This window comes from Pteropus alecto, unplaced genomic scaffold, assembly GCF_000325575.1.
Source record: "Pteropus alecto unplaced genomic scaffold, ASM32557v1 scaffold170, whole genome shotgun sequence".
Classification (NCBI taxonomy): Eukaryota; Metazoa; Chordata; class Mammalia; order Chiroptera; family Pteropodidae; genus Pteropus; species Pteropus alecto.
In genome coordinates, this window is record NW_006429634.1 from 373058 (window position 1) to 391517 (window position 18460).

Here is an 18460-nt window from a genome sequence, read left to right on the forward strand (position 1 = left end):
GTAGGTAGCTATTACTTAGCTGCACAGCTATACAAACCCTTCCTTCTATTTATGATCAGTCAGCCAACATTTGAGTAACAATTCTGTGAAGGAGTAAGCCTTAATGACCAAGCGCCTCCTTGATCATTCCAGCAACCTGGAATTACGTATCACAATTTTTTTATTATACCCTACCATTATATCCCCATCACTTTACAGTTGAGGAAATTAGGTCTTATGCTAACTAACCATAAAGTCTTCCAGCTAGTATATAAGAAGAAAGGAAAGTTGAACCATACTGCATTGCTGTTTGTATTTAGTTAATGGGAGTATTTCCTCCTAAAGAGAAGCTTTTTATTTTTATTTTTTTTTTGTGGGAGAGGGTATATTTTGACACAAGGCACAATGCTTTGTGGCAGTTGAGTTTCTTAGAGTCCTAGAGTTCCACAGTAATGCCCGAGAGCTCATACTATGACTTCATTCACAGAATGTCTGCTTTTATCAGTTTTACATATTACATTTTGCCTAAGGTCTACTGTGAAAACTTTTTGCTACTTAAAAAAAAGTTTGAAGAATACTGCTATAAGAGAAAGAGATAAAATCTGGAGTCCCTATCCTAACAGACTTTAGTCTAATTAGGGTAATGGTATAGGTTTAAAAAACAAAGAAAAGCTCTGTGATGTTAGAAAAGCTGCCATTGAGCAGAGCCTGAGAAATACCACAGGCAGGAGGATACGAGCTCACTGACACAAAGGGTTCTGGAATCACTGTGGTAATGTACCGTGACTGCCTGTGATGCATTCTTCTTTAATTATCCCAGGGATAAGAAGCATGTGGACTGGGTCAAAGCTTACTTGAATATATGGGCAGAGCTGCAGGCTTACATTAAGGAGTTCCATACCACCGGATTGGCCTGGAGTAAAACGGTCAGTGAACCCTCCTTCCTTTCTTTTATCCCTCTAGATCTGGGTCCACAGGTGTCTTAGACTTTGGTACTACCAGGGTCCAAGATGGAATGCTAGTCTTTTCGGTGGAAGAGGAAAAGAAAAGGGAAAAAAGAGTAAAGAAAGCAAGGGTCAGAGAAGGAATATTCATTTCTACTCTATTTCAGTAAGCATGAGTCCAGGACAGTGATTGGGCTGGAGAGGAGACAGGTGAATGTGTTATATTATCTTGGCACTCTTGAAGCTTAAAAATATAGATATGCAACCCCAAATATAAATCACCAAGCTAAATGCTACAGTAAAGATACATACTGCAGAGTATGGGAAAGAAGAGTAATTCTCACTTGTAGAGATCATCGTTTGAAGGGATATACTCTGATCTGAGACTTTTTGCAAGTTTAAGGCAGTGAGAAGTGAGAAATGGGGAATACTCGCAAATGGCATAGCTTAAACAAAGAAATACAGAATAAATGTAGAGGTTGGTCATTTCTGGCTTCAATAAGGAGATAGTCAAATTTTTAGGAGAAAGGCTGGAAAGGATGGTAAGTTGAGACTTTTGACTTTATAGTAGATGATAACAGGTATTTGAGCAAGAGAGTGATAATGATCAGAATTGTCCTTAAAAGAGTCTCAGTTTATAGGTTAGGAGTAAGGGCTCACGCTCACACTGTGGAAGTGCTTATGGTGCTAGGATTTAGTACAAAAGAATTTGCAGAAATATAACCAAGATAAAAGAAAGATTTAATGAGATTGAGGGAGACGAAAGACTCAAAGAAGATCGAATAGTCAAGTGTGGATGATAATGTCTCTTCCACTGAAATAGAGACTGGTAATTGTACAGGTAGGATGGACATGTTGAGTCTGAGGTACTGGTGACACTTAAGTAGGTTTTTGGAAGTATGAGTATAAGCTGGAATTAGTTAAGAGGCCAAAGGAAAAAGATGAAGTTACAGAAGTGGAGCTGAGTTGGGTTGGATCTTTTGGAAAAGATGAGAAGGCATCAAGCCAAGTTGGGTGTGGGTAGAGAGCATTAATCACTTTGTTAAGGGCTACAGTAGGTACCCTGTGTCCCCTGGACACATGTAGGTCCTGATTGGGAATGGTAAAAAAGAGAAGAGAGGGTGACTATGTTGTCTGCACTTATTGTTCCAGGGGCCTGTAGCAAAAGAACTGAGTGGATTGCCATCTGGACCTTCTGCTGGATCAGGTCCTCCTCCTCCTCCACCAGGCCCACCTCCCCCCCCAGTGCCTACCAGTTCAGGCTCAGATGACTCTGCTTCACGCTCAGCACTGTTTGCGCAGATTAATCAGGGAGAGAGTATCACACATGGTAAGCAAATACTTTGGCAAGAAGAAGTGGTATGGTAAGTTGTTTTGGCCAGACCTTACCAACTACAGACTGGACGGTCTGTAAGCCAGAACCCTGGTTTGTGTGTGGGAGAATTAATTTGGAATGTCACATTCCTTCAGTTGCCCAAAGGGACAGCAAAGTTGGCTTAAATGGAAATTGAAAATGGGTGATTATAGTTGAGGGATGCCCTCTGCTCCATAGGAAAGTGATTTAATATTAAGTGGCATATATAGAGTACCTGATTATGCCAAGGCATAGTGCTGGCAGTTTTTCCCAGAGCTTTTTCCATATTACTACATGATTTTTTGGGGGACGTCATTGTGCTGGGGGTTAACTTCCTCAGAGGATATATAATAGTCATATGGAATATTTGCATAAGAATTACCTCATGTTAGTATAGAGAAGGTAGACACCCTTATACACAGCAGATGGAAGTCTAAATTATATAGCGCTCTTTTAGGAATCTACCTATAAAAATATCTGAAAGACCAAGCTTTATAGTGTTATTTATAGTAGCTAAAAATGGTATAACAACCTAAGTATCTAACAAAAAAAAATGATTAACTGTAGTATATCTTCCTGATGAAACACTATGCCATTAAATCTTTTTCTATAGTGAACCGTGCAGTGTTAAGAAAAATCAAGTATTTAAATTATAATTATAAGAAGTGGTGGAGGTAAAAAGGCCACTCTATTAGTTATATAGATTGGACCATGTTCAAGAGCAAGGAGTGGGTCAGCATGCTGAGGGTGACTAGAATCGTTTCCCTAAAAAAAAAAAAATTTTTTTAGAAACTATAGGTTAACATGAGAAAATTTTTATGATAACACTGATTTGGGAGAGCAGTAGGTTAGCCATGGATGAGGTTTTTTTGTTTTGTTTTTTACAAATTTTCTTTACTATTACATATTTTTCTTCCTCTTACTTTAAAAACTACATACATGTTTTGTATTTGGTATATGCCTTTATAGATCTTTTTCTGTGGATTTATGTACCACTCCCCGCGCCCCCCACACACACATGCCATGTTTTATTTATTTTTTTAATGGAACTATATGTTAACCTCGGGATAGAAATTATAAAAGTGCTTGTGAGAGAACATCTCAAAGGTTCCGGGTTCTTGGCTTTGAATTTTTTGTTAAGGATCAGTCTAACTTATGATAGCAGAAGTTGGTTATTGCGTCAGCCCAAAGCCCTGGTATGAAGGGCAGGACCAAGGCAGCTTTTGTCCTTACAGCCCTGAAACATGTATCTGATGATATGAAGACTCACAAGAACCCTGCTCTGAAGGCTCAGAGTGGTCCAGTACGAAGTGGCCCCAAACCATTCTCTGCACCTAAACCAGGAGTCAGCCCATCCCCCAAACCAGCCATGAAGAAGGAGCCAGCTCTACTTGAACTGGAGGGCAAGAAGTGGAGAGTGGTGAGTTAATAATGCCAGGCTAGGGGAACAAAGGGTGGGGACAGAGGGGTTAAATGGAGCACAGCCGATTGAATGCAGGATTCTGGCTTAGATTGCAAGAATGAAAGTTTGAGGATCAGTCAGATTTTTGGGGTAGTGTGTGCTTCATGATGAGATTCCTGAAAGGGGTATCTCTTTAACAGGAAAATCAGGAGAATGTTTCCAACCTGGTGATTGATGACACAGAGCTCAAACAGGTGGCTTACGTATACAAGTGTGTCAACTCAACATTGCAAATCAAGGGCAAAATTAATTCCATTACAATAGGTGAGTTCTTGTTGTCCTAGGCAGGCTCTGTCTAGCGCCTGAGAGGGCTGGAACCATACCTGTTCTATTCCTAAAAATTCTCAAATATGTTACTTTCCTTTAAAAGTTATACTGTTGACCTGCTCCCTTTCTTCTAGATAACTGTAAGAAACTCGGTCTGGTGTTCGACGATGTGGTGGGCATTGTGGAGATAATCAATAGTAGGGATGTCAAAGTTCAGGTAACTTGATATCTTGGCTCCTTCCTTTGGTCCCTGAGGAATTAATTGAAAGAGACACAGCCGACCCACAGATGTTGCGGTGGTGGGAATCTGATTCTACAAAGTCTGTAAGCTGAGCTGCTTTGGATGTGGTAGGAAAGGAGTTGGCTCTTAGAGTGAGCTCTTTCCAGCACCCATCCCAGCCTGCCCCTGGTATCCAATACCTGTTGTGCACCTGTGAGCTTTTCATGCCATTGCCGAATCACATGAAACACTGAAAGCTTTTCCTGCAAATGAACTGTTGTTCTCTCTAGCTGCTGGGACTTAGTGTTCTTGGTGTTCTCTGCAGGTAATGGGTAAAGTGCCAACCATTTCCATCAACAAAACAGATGGCTGCCACGTTTACCTGAGCAAGAATTCCCTGGATTGTGAGATAGTCAGTGCCAAATCTTCTGAGATGAATGTCCTCATTCCTACAGAAGGCGGTGACTTTGTAAGTTTCTTGACCTCTTTAGTAGACTGATCTAAAAACAGAAGGGACTGAAGACTTTCTGCTTTTAGACTAGTTGATGGGCATTCTGCATTTAGTGCGTCAAACCCAGCAATGCTCACCTCAGGCACACAGAAGCATGATGTTGTCACGAAGGAGAGCTCCAGAGGAGGGTGGTTTCTGCCTTAGGTTGAGTAGATTAGATAGATGCTCCGAGTAGTAAAAAGGAAAGGGATTAAGACACAGCACCCTGTTGAGCTGGTGCCATGAAGCTTATACATTCTCATCTTCGCCTCATAGGCTTAACACTGTGTCCAAGATCTCTGATCAGTGAACAGTAGGGAACAAGTTCAAACCTACATCTCTCTGGTTTTGGAGCCTTTGTTCTCATTCCTGCACTGCAGTGCTTCTTCACTGTGTCAGTGGTAGGGGAAGGGAGTAGTAGATGTGGTGCTGCCAGTTACATAGCCTTACCTTTTCAGGTGGGTTCAGTTTCTTACTGTATCCTACCTGCTCTGAGTTCAGTGGAAGCAGCCATTGAAAGAAAAGTATAAGATTTAACCCCAACTTATTTCTTAGCTTAGAGTAAACCTTGTTTCTTTATTTGCAGAATGAGTTCCCCGTCCCTGAGCAGTTCAAGACCCTATGGAATGGGCAGAAGTTGGTCACCACAGTGACAGAAATTGCTGGATAAGCGAAGTGCCACTGGGTTCTTTGCCCTTTCCCTCACATCATGGGATAAATCTGTATCAAGACGGTTCTTTTCTAGATTTCCTCTACCTTTCTGCTCTTAAACTGCTTCTCTGCCTTGAGAAGCACAGCTACCTGCCTTCACTGAAAATATACCTCAGGCTGAGATTTGGGGTGGGATAGCAGGTCAGTTGATCTTCTGCAGGAAGGTGCAGCTTTTCCGTATCAGCTCAACTACATTGCCAGTCTATTCTTAAGGAACTACAGACCAGAACTGGCATGTTTTAGCTTTCAGCCTTTGGGGATTATTTAGCCAAAAGCAGTCTCCAGGAATTAACAGCTCAGAAAGTTCACACAAGTTAATCTTTTCCTAACAATGAGCATGAAGGTAGCAGAAGTTGGTGATTGCAGCTGTTTAATTTTTCACTGTTGACAAATGAGGCAAGGATTGGACTGGACCAAAGGCTGAAGCTTGGCCATGTAGCATTCCAAGCAAAATTGTTTCCTGTAAGCAATCCTTTTATTCTCCATTCCATCTTGGCTCTGCCTGAACCTGAGATAGTAGGTTCTCCTGTACCAGCTGCTGTGGCAGGGCCCTGTACCCAGGCCAGTTAAAGGAGTCTTGGACTCTTTCTGTGGGATCCTTGCCCAGTACCTTCCAGAGATGACTTAAAAAGAAAAACACCACACCATTCTTCTTGCCATGCTAGGTGCCTGTCATCCATCTTCACTGTTTCCTTTGCCCTGTCATGCTCAACAGCTTTTGGCTTCTGTCCAGGCACCTGAACAAAGGACTAACATCTCCACTGCAGACTGGTTTTAGGTCTTATGTAAGACTCTTGCACAGCATTGCTAATGTAAATTTCAGTTTTTCCCTCTAGGACACACACTTACCAAAATATGCAACTTTTTTTTGGAAGAGAGATTGTTCTGTGACTTCTACCCATTTCCTGAGGCCTGTGGAAATAAACCTTTATGTACTTAAAGTTATACAGAAAATAGAATAAAATTAATACCAAACTTGCTTAGCATTTCCCTTTAATATTTGCTGTACACAGATGTAAGAATATTGAAAAGAAAAATGACACCAAGGATAAGAGGCTACTCAAAACAACCTCATAAAATTCTTTTCACATTCACCACACTCGTCGCCCTTATTTTAGTTGAAAAATAAGGCTTGAGAGAGGTGAAGGAAAAATAATAAAAGGGTAAACTTCACAGCACTAACAAGGTACTTCCCTCACGTTTAGCTAATCATTTCCCCAAACTGGCATTCTGTACAACAGTTTTCCAGAAAGTACTACCAAGTTTAAATGTGTGAGGGAGTGGGGGCCAAGATGTCCATGTTTAAATAGTTCAAATAGGAAATGGTAGGTTAAGCTTAGTTTTCTTTACCATAACAGGCATTTTCAGAGTCCTTAATATTCTAATGTGAGTTGATCTCTAAGGTATGCAACATTTCCCAAGCTTTTTGAGCAAAGAATCTTTTTTTCACAGGACATAACAGAAACAAGTTTGGAGTGTACTGGTAAATACGATTTTTTGAGATAGAATAAAGCCTGATCTCTTCACATTTTTCCTTCCATTCTCTAAAGCCAGAAACAGAATGACTCTAGAATCCAACCACTAGTCATATTAAGAGGACAGGTTAATTAAGGGTGAAATTTTCATTTCCATTTCTATATTTTTCTTCATGCCCCTCCTAAGTTAAGTAAAATATATACTTTCTCCTTTAAGCAATCCAGTTGAGTCCCCTCCTTTTGTGACAGAGCAACTACTTCATCACTACCTGAGGAGACAAAAAGAGTGCTACCGAAGCAAGATGGTGGGCTAGCAGAAATAATAATTGCTAGACGTCACAAAAGGCAACGTAGTCAGAGGAGGGCAGTCTCAGATTATGCAGAAACGTTATCTAAGTAATAGTTTTCCAAGCACTGATTAAATATCCACCAGCAAAACAGCATTTATGTGAATACCTCAGGTCTGGGTATTGGCCTTCTCTAGGCTCAAAATGTGGCTAGATTTTCCTGAGAAAGATGTTTGCCCTTCAGAGTCTAGCTAGACTCTTTAAAGACCACTTTAGTTCAGTCTCTTCTAGGCCTGGGCACAGTTCTGGCACTGACCTGCAGTAGACTGTTCTAAGACAGCTTGACCACATCAAATGATTGTAAAATAATCTCCATGGTTATTAACTAATTAAACTTGCATTCAACACCACATGCTGATAGGATGAGGCAAAGGATAAGATTTGGATCTTAGATCTTTTGGAGCAGGGCATGTTAGAGAAGGATTAGTTGCAAGCTGGATCTGAGCTCAGGTTGGGTGTGAAGGGAACAGTCTTCCACTGGTTTGGAAGTGCTGGGGGCTCCCTGAGCTCTGGTGTAAATCCAAGAGTTTCATTCAAGGAAGGGTATGATGTGGGCATAAAACCATTCTTCAGACAGTTGAAGATGGTCTCCTTCTACACCCAGGAACACTAGCTGGCCTGCATTGTCCATTTCCTTTAGCCCCAGGCGGTCCTGCAAAGAAAGGCCATAATCAGTCCAGACGCTTAATGAAAGTTTTGGAGTAAAATGTTAGTAACAATGTTAATTTGAGATAAATTCTCAATATGAAATATTTTCCCTAAGTATAAAAATTTAAGTATGTTGTCATAAATGCCAGAAAGGATACCTCCTTCCATTTTATCCCTAAGTACTAAAAATATATGCAGTTGAGATAATTTTATAGCGTTTTAAATTCTGCTTTCTGAAGCTTCTCGAAGCTTCTGGAGGACCACCCACAGACAAAACTGCCTCAAAATGTTCAGTGGAACAGCCAAAGGCAGGAGAACATGAGATAACTTAAAACATATCCAACCCTTAGGTTACAAACCTGGGACACTTTCATATCCTGCAATTACAAATGTCTACGTCCTGCAGAACAAGTACAGTTGGGAGGATGAGCAGTTACGGAGTGCCAGAATGTTGCTTCTGTGGCTACCATCGGTCCGAGTTTCAGGATAAGGAAGTTCTTAGTTGTAATTTCCAAAACTAGACAGTCCCTAGCTTCCCTTTCCTTTTACCTCATCCAAGCTGAGGCACCAAATGCAGGAGAAAAGCCAAGAGAGGCGGCAAATGGCTTTTTGAAGGAACTCTAGTAGAAGGCAACTGATGCAGATGTGGCAATTGCTGCAGATACAGTGCTTCTGCATTTTGGGGAAAGTGATCTCCAATATAAAATCTTCAGAATGTGGAACAGGAGGTGGCGAAATGCTGCAACCTCTGCTTGAGAAACCACCTACTGCTAAGAAAAAAAAAACTCACAGCTCTATTTCCATTCATTCTCTTGCAAGAGGAGCTCCCCTTGTCGGTGCCTAATTCAAAAACAGAACTTTCACATGTTAATGTTACTACACCCCTCTCTTCTATGTTTTCATTATGCATAAGGCCTTGGATTTGTTCCAGTCTGCACCTTAGCAAAGGAAGTCAGTTCTAAACCTTTTTATCAGAAGGAAGGAGTTAGGGATGATGTGTCCCTTGTACATACTTGAAAATCATGAGGTACAGGTCCTTTAACCTTCGAGATGTAGATTTCTGTAAACCAGCCCCTGATGGGCTGGTGCAACAGTCAGCAACCTAACAAGTCTCACCCGTAACAGACGAGTTAGATGGCTTGTGAGCACCTACTGTTCTGGGATGTATAGGACAGGGTTTATCTCCAGAGAATCTAGCATTTCAGGAGCCAGGAGCTTAAAAGGACAACGCCTCTCCTCTCTCCGTTACCTGTGTGTATAGAGTGGTCTCCTGTAAGGGAATGGTTTCCTTGTCTTGGCCACTTCTATAAAATCCAAACCACTGCAGGAAAAGAGGAAGCAATAATCAGATTAGACACATGGCACATACTGCCAAACTAATTTAAGACTGGCTGGTAGCTAAGACTACCAACAAGCTGAACATCATCATAAAGCTGTAGCAAGGAGGAAAAACAGAGTATGTCCTGAGTCATTCTTTCTAAGGGTGTACCCTGAGGGATGAGTTAATCTTTCCAAAGAGCTTTCCAATTTCCCAGAATTTCTGCTTCCTATAATGATTGGGTACCTACCCAGTGAAATCCTTGTGTTGAACTCTAGACATACATTCAAAGACAAATATATATAGTCCCTGTTTTCAAGAAGCTCTAATGAGGCACAGAAACAACTAATTGTTTAGCATGGGTGTCAGCACACTTTTCTGTAAAGGCCAGATACAAAATACTTTTGGCTTTAAGAGCCGCATGGTTGCAACTAGTCAACACTACCATTATAATGGAAAAGCAGCCACAGAAAATATTTTAAAAGTGAGCATGGCTGAATTCCAATAGAACTTTATTTATGAACATTGAAATCTGACCATATAATTTTCATATAATTTTTCATATAATTTTCACATCAGCAGATAATCTTTTTGATTTTTTTCAACCATTTAAAAATGTAAAAACCATTCTGTCCGTGGCCATATAAAAGCAAGTGGCAGGTTGGATCTGGCCAGCAGGCCATGATTTTGCTAGTCTCTGATGGTCTGACGTGACGTGATGAGTGCTCTAATAAAGGTTGATTGATTCTACAAAAGAGGGAGCAAATTCCGCTTGGAATAGGGATGGCATCCTGGATGGACGAAGTGATTTGAGTTTGGCTTTGACAGATGAATAGCTTGTCAGATGGGGAAGCTCAGGGAAGGGCATTCTAGAGACTGAAAAGCATGAACAAAGGCAAAAGAAATGTACGTGCCAAGTTTAGGGCATTTCAAATAGTACAATATGGCTTGATCAAAGGGTATGAAGTGGGTAGCGAAGGGAGATTAGGTTGGAGAGACAGGTGAAGCCAGGTCAAGACAGACCTTGAATGCCAACCTCAGGAAATTACCAACTTTTGTGGTGGTTCTGAACCTTTTGTTGGGTCATAGGTCTCTGAAAATCCGATCAAAATTATAAACCCTTCCTCAGAGAATGCAACTACACAATTTTGCATATCATTTCAGGTGGTGGGGGGCTTACAACCCTCAGTTTATAGACCTTGGGTGAGGAACCCCTGCTCTACACAAAGGTTGATGGAAGGGACTGAAGGTTCTTCCCCCTGAAAGGCAGCTGTATTTTAATGTTATTTATTCCTATGGTCTCCTGGCATGCTTAAGCAGCGTCTCACCTCAGAATCCACAGGCTCTACAATGGAATCGTTAAGGAATTTCACCATCACAAACTTCTTCAGGGCCATCAGGTTCTTTTTGTAAGACTCATTGATACCCTAGAGGAAAGGCCAGCAGTATCTCAGGACATCACCATCATGTTCTAGCAGGAGCATTAAAGCCTTTCAGTGCTCTGGTCTCCCAGACTCTGGGCCACCATGTTTCCTCCCAAAGGTACAGGTTGCGTTTCCAGCTTCCTGGCCAGAATATACCTTGTACAGCTTTTCCTTACTGTCCTATCTGATTGACATGCCCCCACCAACCATGGCAACCACAGCGCCACCATGAATCTGTCACTGCACTCCACAGGCATTTGTCACATAGATTAAAGGTTTCTAGCCAGAAAAAAAAAACCAATGGTAAATAAGAAACTGCAAATTCTGAGTGGTTTTGGTACATTATTCTGTTTTTCCCCTTTTCAAAAAAAATTTTTAAACCTCCAGATAATGCCCATTATACATGGAGCCATTCAGTTTATCAGAATCTCCCAACCTATGCTTATGCCTTGGACACACTCACTCCCCTCTGCAGTCTCTCTTCTGAGAAAATATGACCCAAAAGAGACCCATCAGGAAGGCTTCCCTCAGTAAGACAGCAGCTGTCAAGTTCCATGTAAGCCAACCCACTGAGCTTACTGTGCTTCAACCCTAGGGGGAGGGAAAAGACCTGAGGGAAAAAAGCCAAATGGATTTCAGCCTCCCTAAAAGGAACTGAATCTCAGAAACACTGGCTCCCCCAAAACCAGAACTTCTGTTTCCCAGGTTCTGCCTGGGATATTTTGGGTATCCCAAAACAGTCACTGCTGATCTGTTTATAATGCTCCAATAGAAAAATGAATGTGCAGCTGTGGCAGCGTGGGTTGAGTACTTACTCTCTCCTGATTAATATCTGCCAAGAAGATGCTGTGGTTGCGGTACATATCCTCCCTTATGGGGTCATGCCAGTATTCTGCTTGCACCAGGCTGCAGGAAGAAAAAGGAATGAAGGTGACCAAGCTGCATGTCAGCAGGCCTGGGGCATGCCCTGGTGCATAGGCCACCAAAAGACTTAAGAAGGACAAAAGACCAGAGCCTTCAGGTCCCAGGCCTTCCTTCTCATACAGAAGATAACAGTTCATCACCAAGATACCTGAGGCAAGGGTGTGATTTAACACAGCACAGAAAGCCCACAAGCTTTAGGCAAAGGACTCCTCAAAACACATTCCCCTGTGGCACTGGGCTTTATTACACTTATCACTCCAGGTCATAGTGGCACATGCCATCCCCTCCCACAACCCCACCTCCTTTTCTCTCCTTTGCTTCCTACTCATCCTGCAAGACTCAGCTCAGATCCCTCTGCCTCTGCCTCCTCTTCATCCCTTATCTCCTCTTCATCTATTTCTTCATCCATTTTGCCATCCTCAGATTGGCAAAGCATTTATTATACTATTGAGTGGTGATACTGCTTTCAGGATTCTGGTTTGTCATGCAGTTTTTAAGAACAAAAGGCAGGTATTTGGTGCTTATAATACTATTATTTCAGACACAGGTCAGTTCTCTTCACACTCTTACTTTCTCACCAATCTCTCTCCGCTTCTCCTTCCCTTCCCTCCCAGCCCTCCCTCACCAAAACTAACAGCTTTACCACAAGTTGTCCCAGCAGCTAGTTTCCACTTAGTTCCTGCATCTATCTACACAGCAGCATTCCCATCAGGGAGGTGTGTTATGTGTATGGCAGGGCAGCGGGACGGGGGCGGGGAGGAGGACTGAGCATGGGCCTAATGAGAGAAGTCATCCGGGGAAAGGGAGAAATTAGAACATGGGTACATGGGTGAGACTCTCTATCTCAGCTGGGCAGGAAAAGAAATAAAAATTTCTACAATAGGAGCCCCCAGCCAGAGTGGAAGAGCTGCCCGGAGATGGTGGTCCTGAAAGCTCCGCTCAGCAGAATAGGATGGCACTAAGACCCAAGGGAACCAGCTATGACAGAGACCATGGCAACTCTTCACGCCCAGGAGCAGACAGGACTGTGGTTAAAGGAAGCCGCCATCGGATTGTCCGCAGTCAAAGTGGCATTCTAGAATCTGTTTATAAATAACGTATTTGGAAGCTTTTAAATGTTTAGTTTCTCCGATTTTTAAAAATGTGATGAACTCTGAACATTTATAAAATACTGATATTAGTACTGGTCTTGTCATTTTGTTTTAACATTGCTATTGCTTATCGTGTGAGAGTACTGGTTCCCTCAGGACTGACTATAAGTTCCTTCAGCCATGACTGGCATATAGCAGATGCTCAGCAGTAAGAGTTTGCCAAATGAAATGGTGTGATGTAGGGATGTCAGACAAGCTATGAAAGAAGTAGGCTTGACAATGAAGGAGGGGTAGGATTTAGAGAAGTGAGAAGGGAGTACAGTCAGAAGAACAAGGGAAGAAAAGCTTCGGGTCAACACTGTCAAATTCTGAGGAGTGGTGAGTACTGAGTAGACACACTTTCCACATGGGTAGCCAATCAAAGTTCCTTCAGAAAATGTAAGTGAAAGAATACAAAAGTCTTTGGATCTTGCCAGGCCAGGTTCTGGTGACCCAGAACTGCAGTAGGGAGGCCTAACGACTAAGGATGAAAGAACGAACAAAATCAGTAGTCACAGGTCACCTTTTCATGTGAAAAGGAAACAGAGCTAAGAAGGGACAACGGCAAAAAGATGAAGGGCATTTTGTTTAGTAAGAAGCCTGGTGCGCATGGGACAGCCAAGGGGAAGGACTTGAGGATGAGCTGAAGCTAGGAGTGCTGCAGAAGGTGGGGAGGTTGAGGAGGGGGAAGGTTCTTCAGGAGGTGGGCAGAGTAGAAACAGGTTTGTGCTATTATCTCCTTTTCACCACTGAAGGGCCCAATTCAGAGCCTTGTGAGATAAGCCTCTACCTGAGAACTGCTCTAGCCATCATGCCTTAGAGATCATAATCATAACACCCGTATAGTAGCAGTTACATTTACCAGCCCTTTTTAGGCACTTTACACATATTAACCTATTAAATCTTACAAGAATCCCACAGGGTAAGTACTATTATTATGGCTCATGTTTACTAATGAGGCAACTATACTCAGAGTGATTAAGTAGCTTACCCAAGGTCATACTGCTAGTATTAACAGAGCCAGAACACAAATACAGACAGTCTAGCTCCAGAAGCCATGCTCTTAACCACTATACATACTGTCTCTGATGACTATGGGATGTACACAGCACCAGCTGTATGTCAAACAGACCTGGTATTTTGGTATTTTGCCTCTCTGAGCCTATTGTTTTTACAGGGTTTTTGTGAAAATTAAATAAGATATGAAAAGCTCTAGTACTGTGCCCACTCATGGTATAAATTTAGTAAAAGACAGTGCTATCAGACCTGTCATTCCATTTTGTTCTTTCTCTCCCTCGCTCTGAATCCAGCTCAAGTACAGCTTACACGGGGAAATGCTGTGCAAAGGCCTAGCTTGAGAGAAACGAGCCAGAAGGTAAGGAAAGGAAGCACAGAAGAGGATGTGTTGAGGTGACGCCAAAACTCTCTAAGGAATGCCAATCTAAATCACAAGGTGATTTTTGGTGGAATTTGACAAACTAATTCTAAAATTCACATGAAATTATTAAAGTCCAAGAATTGAAGAAGAGCTAGGTAAAAGGTGCTATAGTAACTTCTAAAAGTATGGTAAATGGGGTAGAAATAGACAAATGAATGGAACAGAACAGCCCAGAAACAGACTGAAGCACAAAAAACCTCAGGTAGATGAAAAAGAATAAAAAACTAAACCTTAAAAAAAAAAATGTAGGAAAATATAGGATAAGAGAATAGCTGTATGCATCAATCATAAATACTGATAAATCGGACTGAATCCATATTAAAAGCTGCTGTACCTGATGCTGGTTGTAAAACACTGTGAATGTACTTAATGCCACTGAATTCTATACTTAAAAGCGATTAAAATGGCAATGTTTTACCACGACTTAGAAAAAGCCAACAAAATATATATATATATAGGTCTCCGCCTCCAGTTCCTGGCACAGAGCTCCTAAAACCCTCAAAATTCCCAAGTGATAAGAGCACTAGGAGCATCTTTTGTTCTACTGAGGCAACTCTGAGTGGGCTCCTGGATGGGGCTGGTCACCAGACAGACCAAGCCATGATTAGATCTTAGAATTTTCAGTCCCCAACCACTCTCTAGAGAGGGGCTGGAAATGGAGTTAATAATTGATCATGCCCTTGTGAAGAACCCTCAAGAGGATGGGGTTCAGAGAGCTTCCAAGTCAGCAAACACATCCACATACTGGGAGGGTGATGCACCCCAACTCCACAAGGACCCTCCTAGAATTCACTCTGTGGATCTCTTCATCTGGCTGTTTATCTGTATCCTTTATCATATCCTTTCATAAACTGGTGAATGTAAATATGTGTTTTCCTGAGTTCTGTGAGCTGCTCTAGCAAATTAATCAAAACTGAGGAGGGGGTCGTGGAAACCTCTGACTGTAGCCAAATCAGACAGAGGTTGTGGGTAGCCTGGGGACCTAGTATTTGCAATTGGCATCTGAAGTGGGATGCAGTCTTGTGGGACTGAGTCCTTAACCTGTGGCATACGATGCTATCTCCAGGTAGTGTCGGAATTGAGTTAAATTGTAGTACACCCAGCTGGCGTTGCAGAGAATTGCTTGGTGGGGGAAAATCCCCCACACGTTTGGTGACCGGAAATGAAGTGTCCTGTGTAGTAGCGGAGAAGTAAAGGCGACACATAGGAGGCTCACAGGGGAGAAGACTGGGCTTTCCAACACAAGAATGTTCTCCAAAAGTTGTTATAAAGAGAAACTGGAAATGCTAAAATGTTGGCTATGTGGGAATCAATAAACTGCGATTCATATAATAAAATGTCATGCAGCTGTTAAGATGAATCAACTAGATGTATATATAATAACATGTTTAGGTATTAAAAACATAATATTGAGTAAAAAAATCATCTGTAGAATAAAATGCACAATAAAATATCCATTACACAAAAGTTTAACTATACAATATAACACTATATATCGATTATAGACATGTACGTATATAATACAAAAATTTTTTAATAGAATATACTCTGATTCCTTTCACAGTGGTTGTCACTGTGAAGGGAGGGCAGAGAATGGGACCTTGGAGAGATATGCAGAAAAATTCAATTTTATCTAAAATGTTTCTGTTCTTAAAAATATCAGAGGCAAACATAGCAAAATACTAATTTTAGTTCTTAAGTACACAGTAGTTTGTTACACTACTCTCTATATTTTTCTGAACGGTTTGTAAAGTATCTGAGGGAGCTTGAGTGATTGTGCGTCAGTATTTCCAGGAAAGGGTGTGACAAATTGAGGGCAAAGGTGTGGGTAAAATGGGACAACTGAGGAAAAGAGTCTGAGAACCATGAGGAATAGAGTGGGGCAGGTGCATAGGCCCTGCAAAACAAGGGGCATGCAGGCTAGGAGTGGGCAAGTTGGGAGAACAGGGCTGGCACAAGGGAAGACGAGAGGCCAAGGCCAGGGTGACACTGGGGTGGGAGGATGGCAGGGAGAAAACAAGGAAGGAGAAATCAGGAAGGGCTGCCAGCATCTCAAAGGGGAACTAGAGGGCAGATTTCACATCCAGAAGGTGAGAGGGAGCTGTTACACTCACGTTCTTCATTGCCCACACCAGGCCTGGCCAGGGCCTGCCTGGTACTGGAAAAACACTTCCTCACTGCTTACTCAGGGTTTTAGGATATCAAATTTGCTTTGCTAAGGTTAAATTATCAGAACAGGGTAAAAGACATCTTTTGGGGTCTCTGCCTAAATCAAAACTATCCTCCTTTGTGTGGGAACTGCACCCTTCCTGCCCCCACCTACCAGTTAGAGGGCGAGTATGGTTGGTACCATGTGGTCCCACTTCTCCAAGCCACAGCTAATGAGAACAAGTGAGAACCTGGTCTGAGCTGGCCATGGTCCCTTCCCTAAGAATCTGAATTGGGACGGAGAGATTCTAGCCTCTGACTGAGATAATCTCCTAAAATGAGAAGATTTAAAAACCTGCAAGTTGTACAAGGCCACCTTTCACCCTGCAGATAGCTGGAGAGGCTGGTCTGCATGGAAAGAAAAAAGCAGCAGCGACACAGAACGAGAAGCACTGACAACAGTTGGAGAGAGACTGCCTTGGCTCTTGATGGCTCTTATTTCTTGATTCCAGTCCCTCTGACGCCTTGGATACCAAATATTACTAATTTTCTTTTTAAATTTACTTGGGCTTGATTTGGTTTCTTTCTTGCAACCGGATTCTCCCTAATACAAAGGATAGACAACCTTGCAAAGAGAATATTGCAAAGAGAAAATGATCTCGTCATGTGTTAAAATGAGATTTAACAAAGAAACGTAAAAAACAAAAAGCAAATAACTCTATAAAATCATAAAAGTATCTTAAAAGTTAATCTGTCAATAAGCTGTTGAGAACTCAGAATGCATTTCCTAGGGAAACTGTTATAAATGGTAAGCTGTATCCTGGCTCACGGTCTAGTTCATCTACAATGTTATGAAACATACCTCAAATCATTCTATTCTCTTCAGCTCACTCATCTTCATATTCCCTTGCTTAAAAGATCCTAATAATAATAATAATAATAGCAATAATAGTAATAACAATAATAATTCTTTAAAAATCTCAATAGCTTCCCATGATGCTCAAAAGAAAATCCAAACTCCTTATTTGGCCTACAAGCCCCTGCATGATGTAGCTCCTGCTTCTCTGTCTAACTCTTCCCATCTATCACTAAACTCTAGTCACTTTGGCCTACAAGCCAAACTCATCTCAGGCTCAGTGCCTTTTTGCTTGCTGTCTCCTCTGCCCGATCCCTCGTTCGTTAGCTCCTCCTATGCTCCTTTCTTCTCATCCTTCAGATCTCAGCTTAAATAGCTCTTCTTCAAAGACCATTCTGCGCAAAGTAGGTACCTCTCCATTACTCTCCATCACTGCACCATGCTTATTTCCTTCACGGCCATAGCACCATTCAAGGCTATCTAGTGCATCTGTCCACTTGGAGATCTCCTTTCCCCAGTAGTATGTTAATTCATAAGAGCAGAGACCTTAATTGTCTCATTCTCCATTAACTGTCTTATTTCCATTGTATCTGCAAGAACTAAAGCAGGGCCTGACAAACAGCAGTTCAATATTTGATGAAATTATGAATGAAATACTTTATAACTGCAACCAAAAGTTAGAGAAAACAAAACCACTGCAATACTTATCAGTAAAGGAAACAGAAAACTAAAGTTGAATCAACATTTTAAATAAGGCACTACTAGTGGTCACAGCCCAAACCCGCCTACTTCATATGAGCTGAGCACTGCACTGAAAACTTTCCCCTCAATTTGTTTTGGGGTTTCTTCACAACCCTGCGGGAAAGTACTACTATTAACCTCACACTAGAGATGAGAAGGAAATTCAAAGACACTCAAGGCCACACAGCTAGACAGTGTAGAACTGGGCCTAACAGCCCCCTAGAAAGAGGGAGTACGGAAGGTCTTATTTTTTTTGGTATGTCTGAAGATGTCTTTATTTTCCCTTCACATTTGATTGTTACTACATGGCTCAGTAGAGAATTCTAGGTTGTAAATCACATTCCCTTAGAATTACCGCAACACTGTCATTTAGCCAATAGGGTTGCTGAGGGAGTCTGCTGCCATTAGGACTCATTCTGCAAGTGACTTCGTTGAAATCTACTCTTTATTCCTAGTGTTCAAATTTGTCACAGGAACATACTTAGTGCGGGTCTTTTTTTATTCCTTGCCTTGGCTATTTGGCAAACCCTTTCAATCTGGAAACTCGTGTCCTGTAGTTCTGAGACATTTTCTTGTATTACTTC

At 41.8% G+C, this 18460-nt stretch overlaps 2 protein-coding genes across 7 annotated transcripts in view; one reads left to right on the forward strand and one right to left on the reverse strand.

Annotated features, from left to right (window-relative positions):
• The window catches only part of CAP1 (cyclase associated actin cytoskeleton regulatory protein 1), a 23067-nt gene extending 16661 nt beyond the window's left edge, over positions 1-6406 (forward strand). For all 6 annotated transcript variants that reach the window (XM_006903969.3, XM_006903968.3, XM_025049448.1 and 3 more), the window contains 7 exons: positions 800-905; positions 2076-2253; positions 3513-3697; positions 3880-4003; positions 4141-4223; positions 4552-4695; positions 5303-6406. In XM_006903969.3, coding sequence (XP_006904031.1) covers positions 800-905; positions 2076-2253; positions 3513-3697; positions 3880-4003; positions 4141-4223; positions 4552-4695; positions 5303-5386 — 904 coding nt within the window. In that variant the 3' untranslated portion in view covers positions 5387-6406. The remainder of the gene's footprint in view (positions 1-799; positions 906-2075; positions 2254-3512; positions 3698-3879; positions 4004-4140; positions 4224-4551; positions 4696-5302) is intronic.
• PPT1 (palmitoyl-protein thioesterase 1) overlaps positions 6404-18460 on the reverse strand; it is a 22061-nt gene continuing 10004 nt past the window's right edge. Inside the window, exons 6-9 of the mRNA XM_006903967.3 lie at positions 11455-11545; positions 10544-10642; positions 9147-9218; positions 6404-7901 (exon numbers count right to left, since the gene is read on the reverse strand). Coding sequence (XP_006904029.1) covers positions 7779-7901; positions 9147-9218; positions 10544-10642; positions 11455-11545 — 385 coding nt within the window. The 3' untranslated portion in view covers positions 6404-7778. The remainder of the gene's footprint in view (positions 7902-9146; positions 9219-10543; positions 10643-11454; positions 11546-18460) is intronic.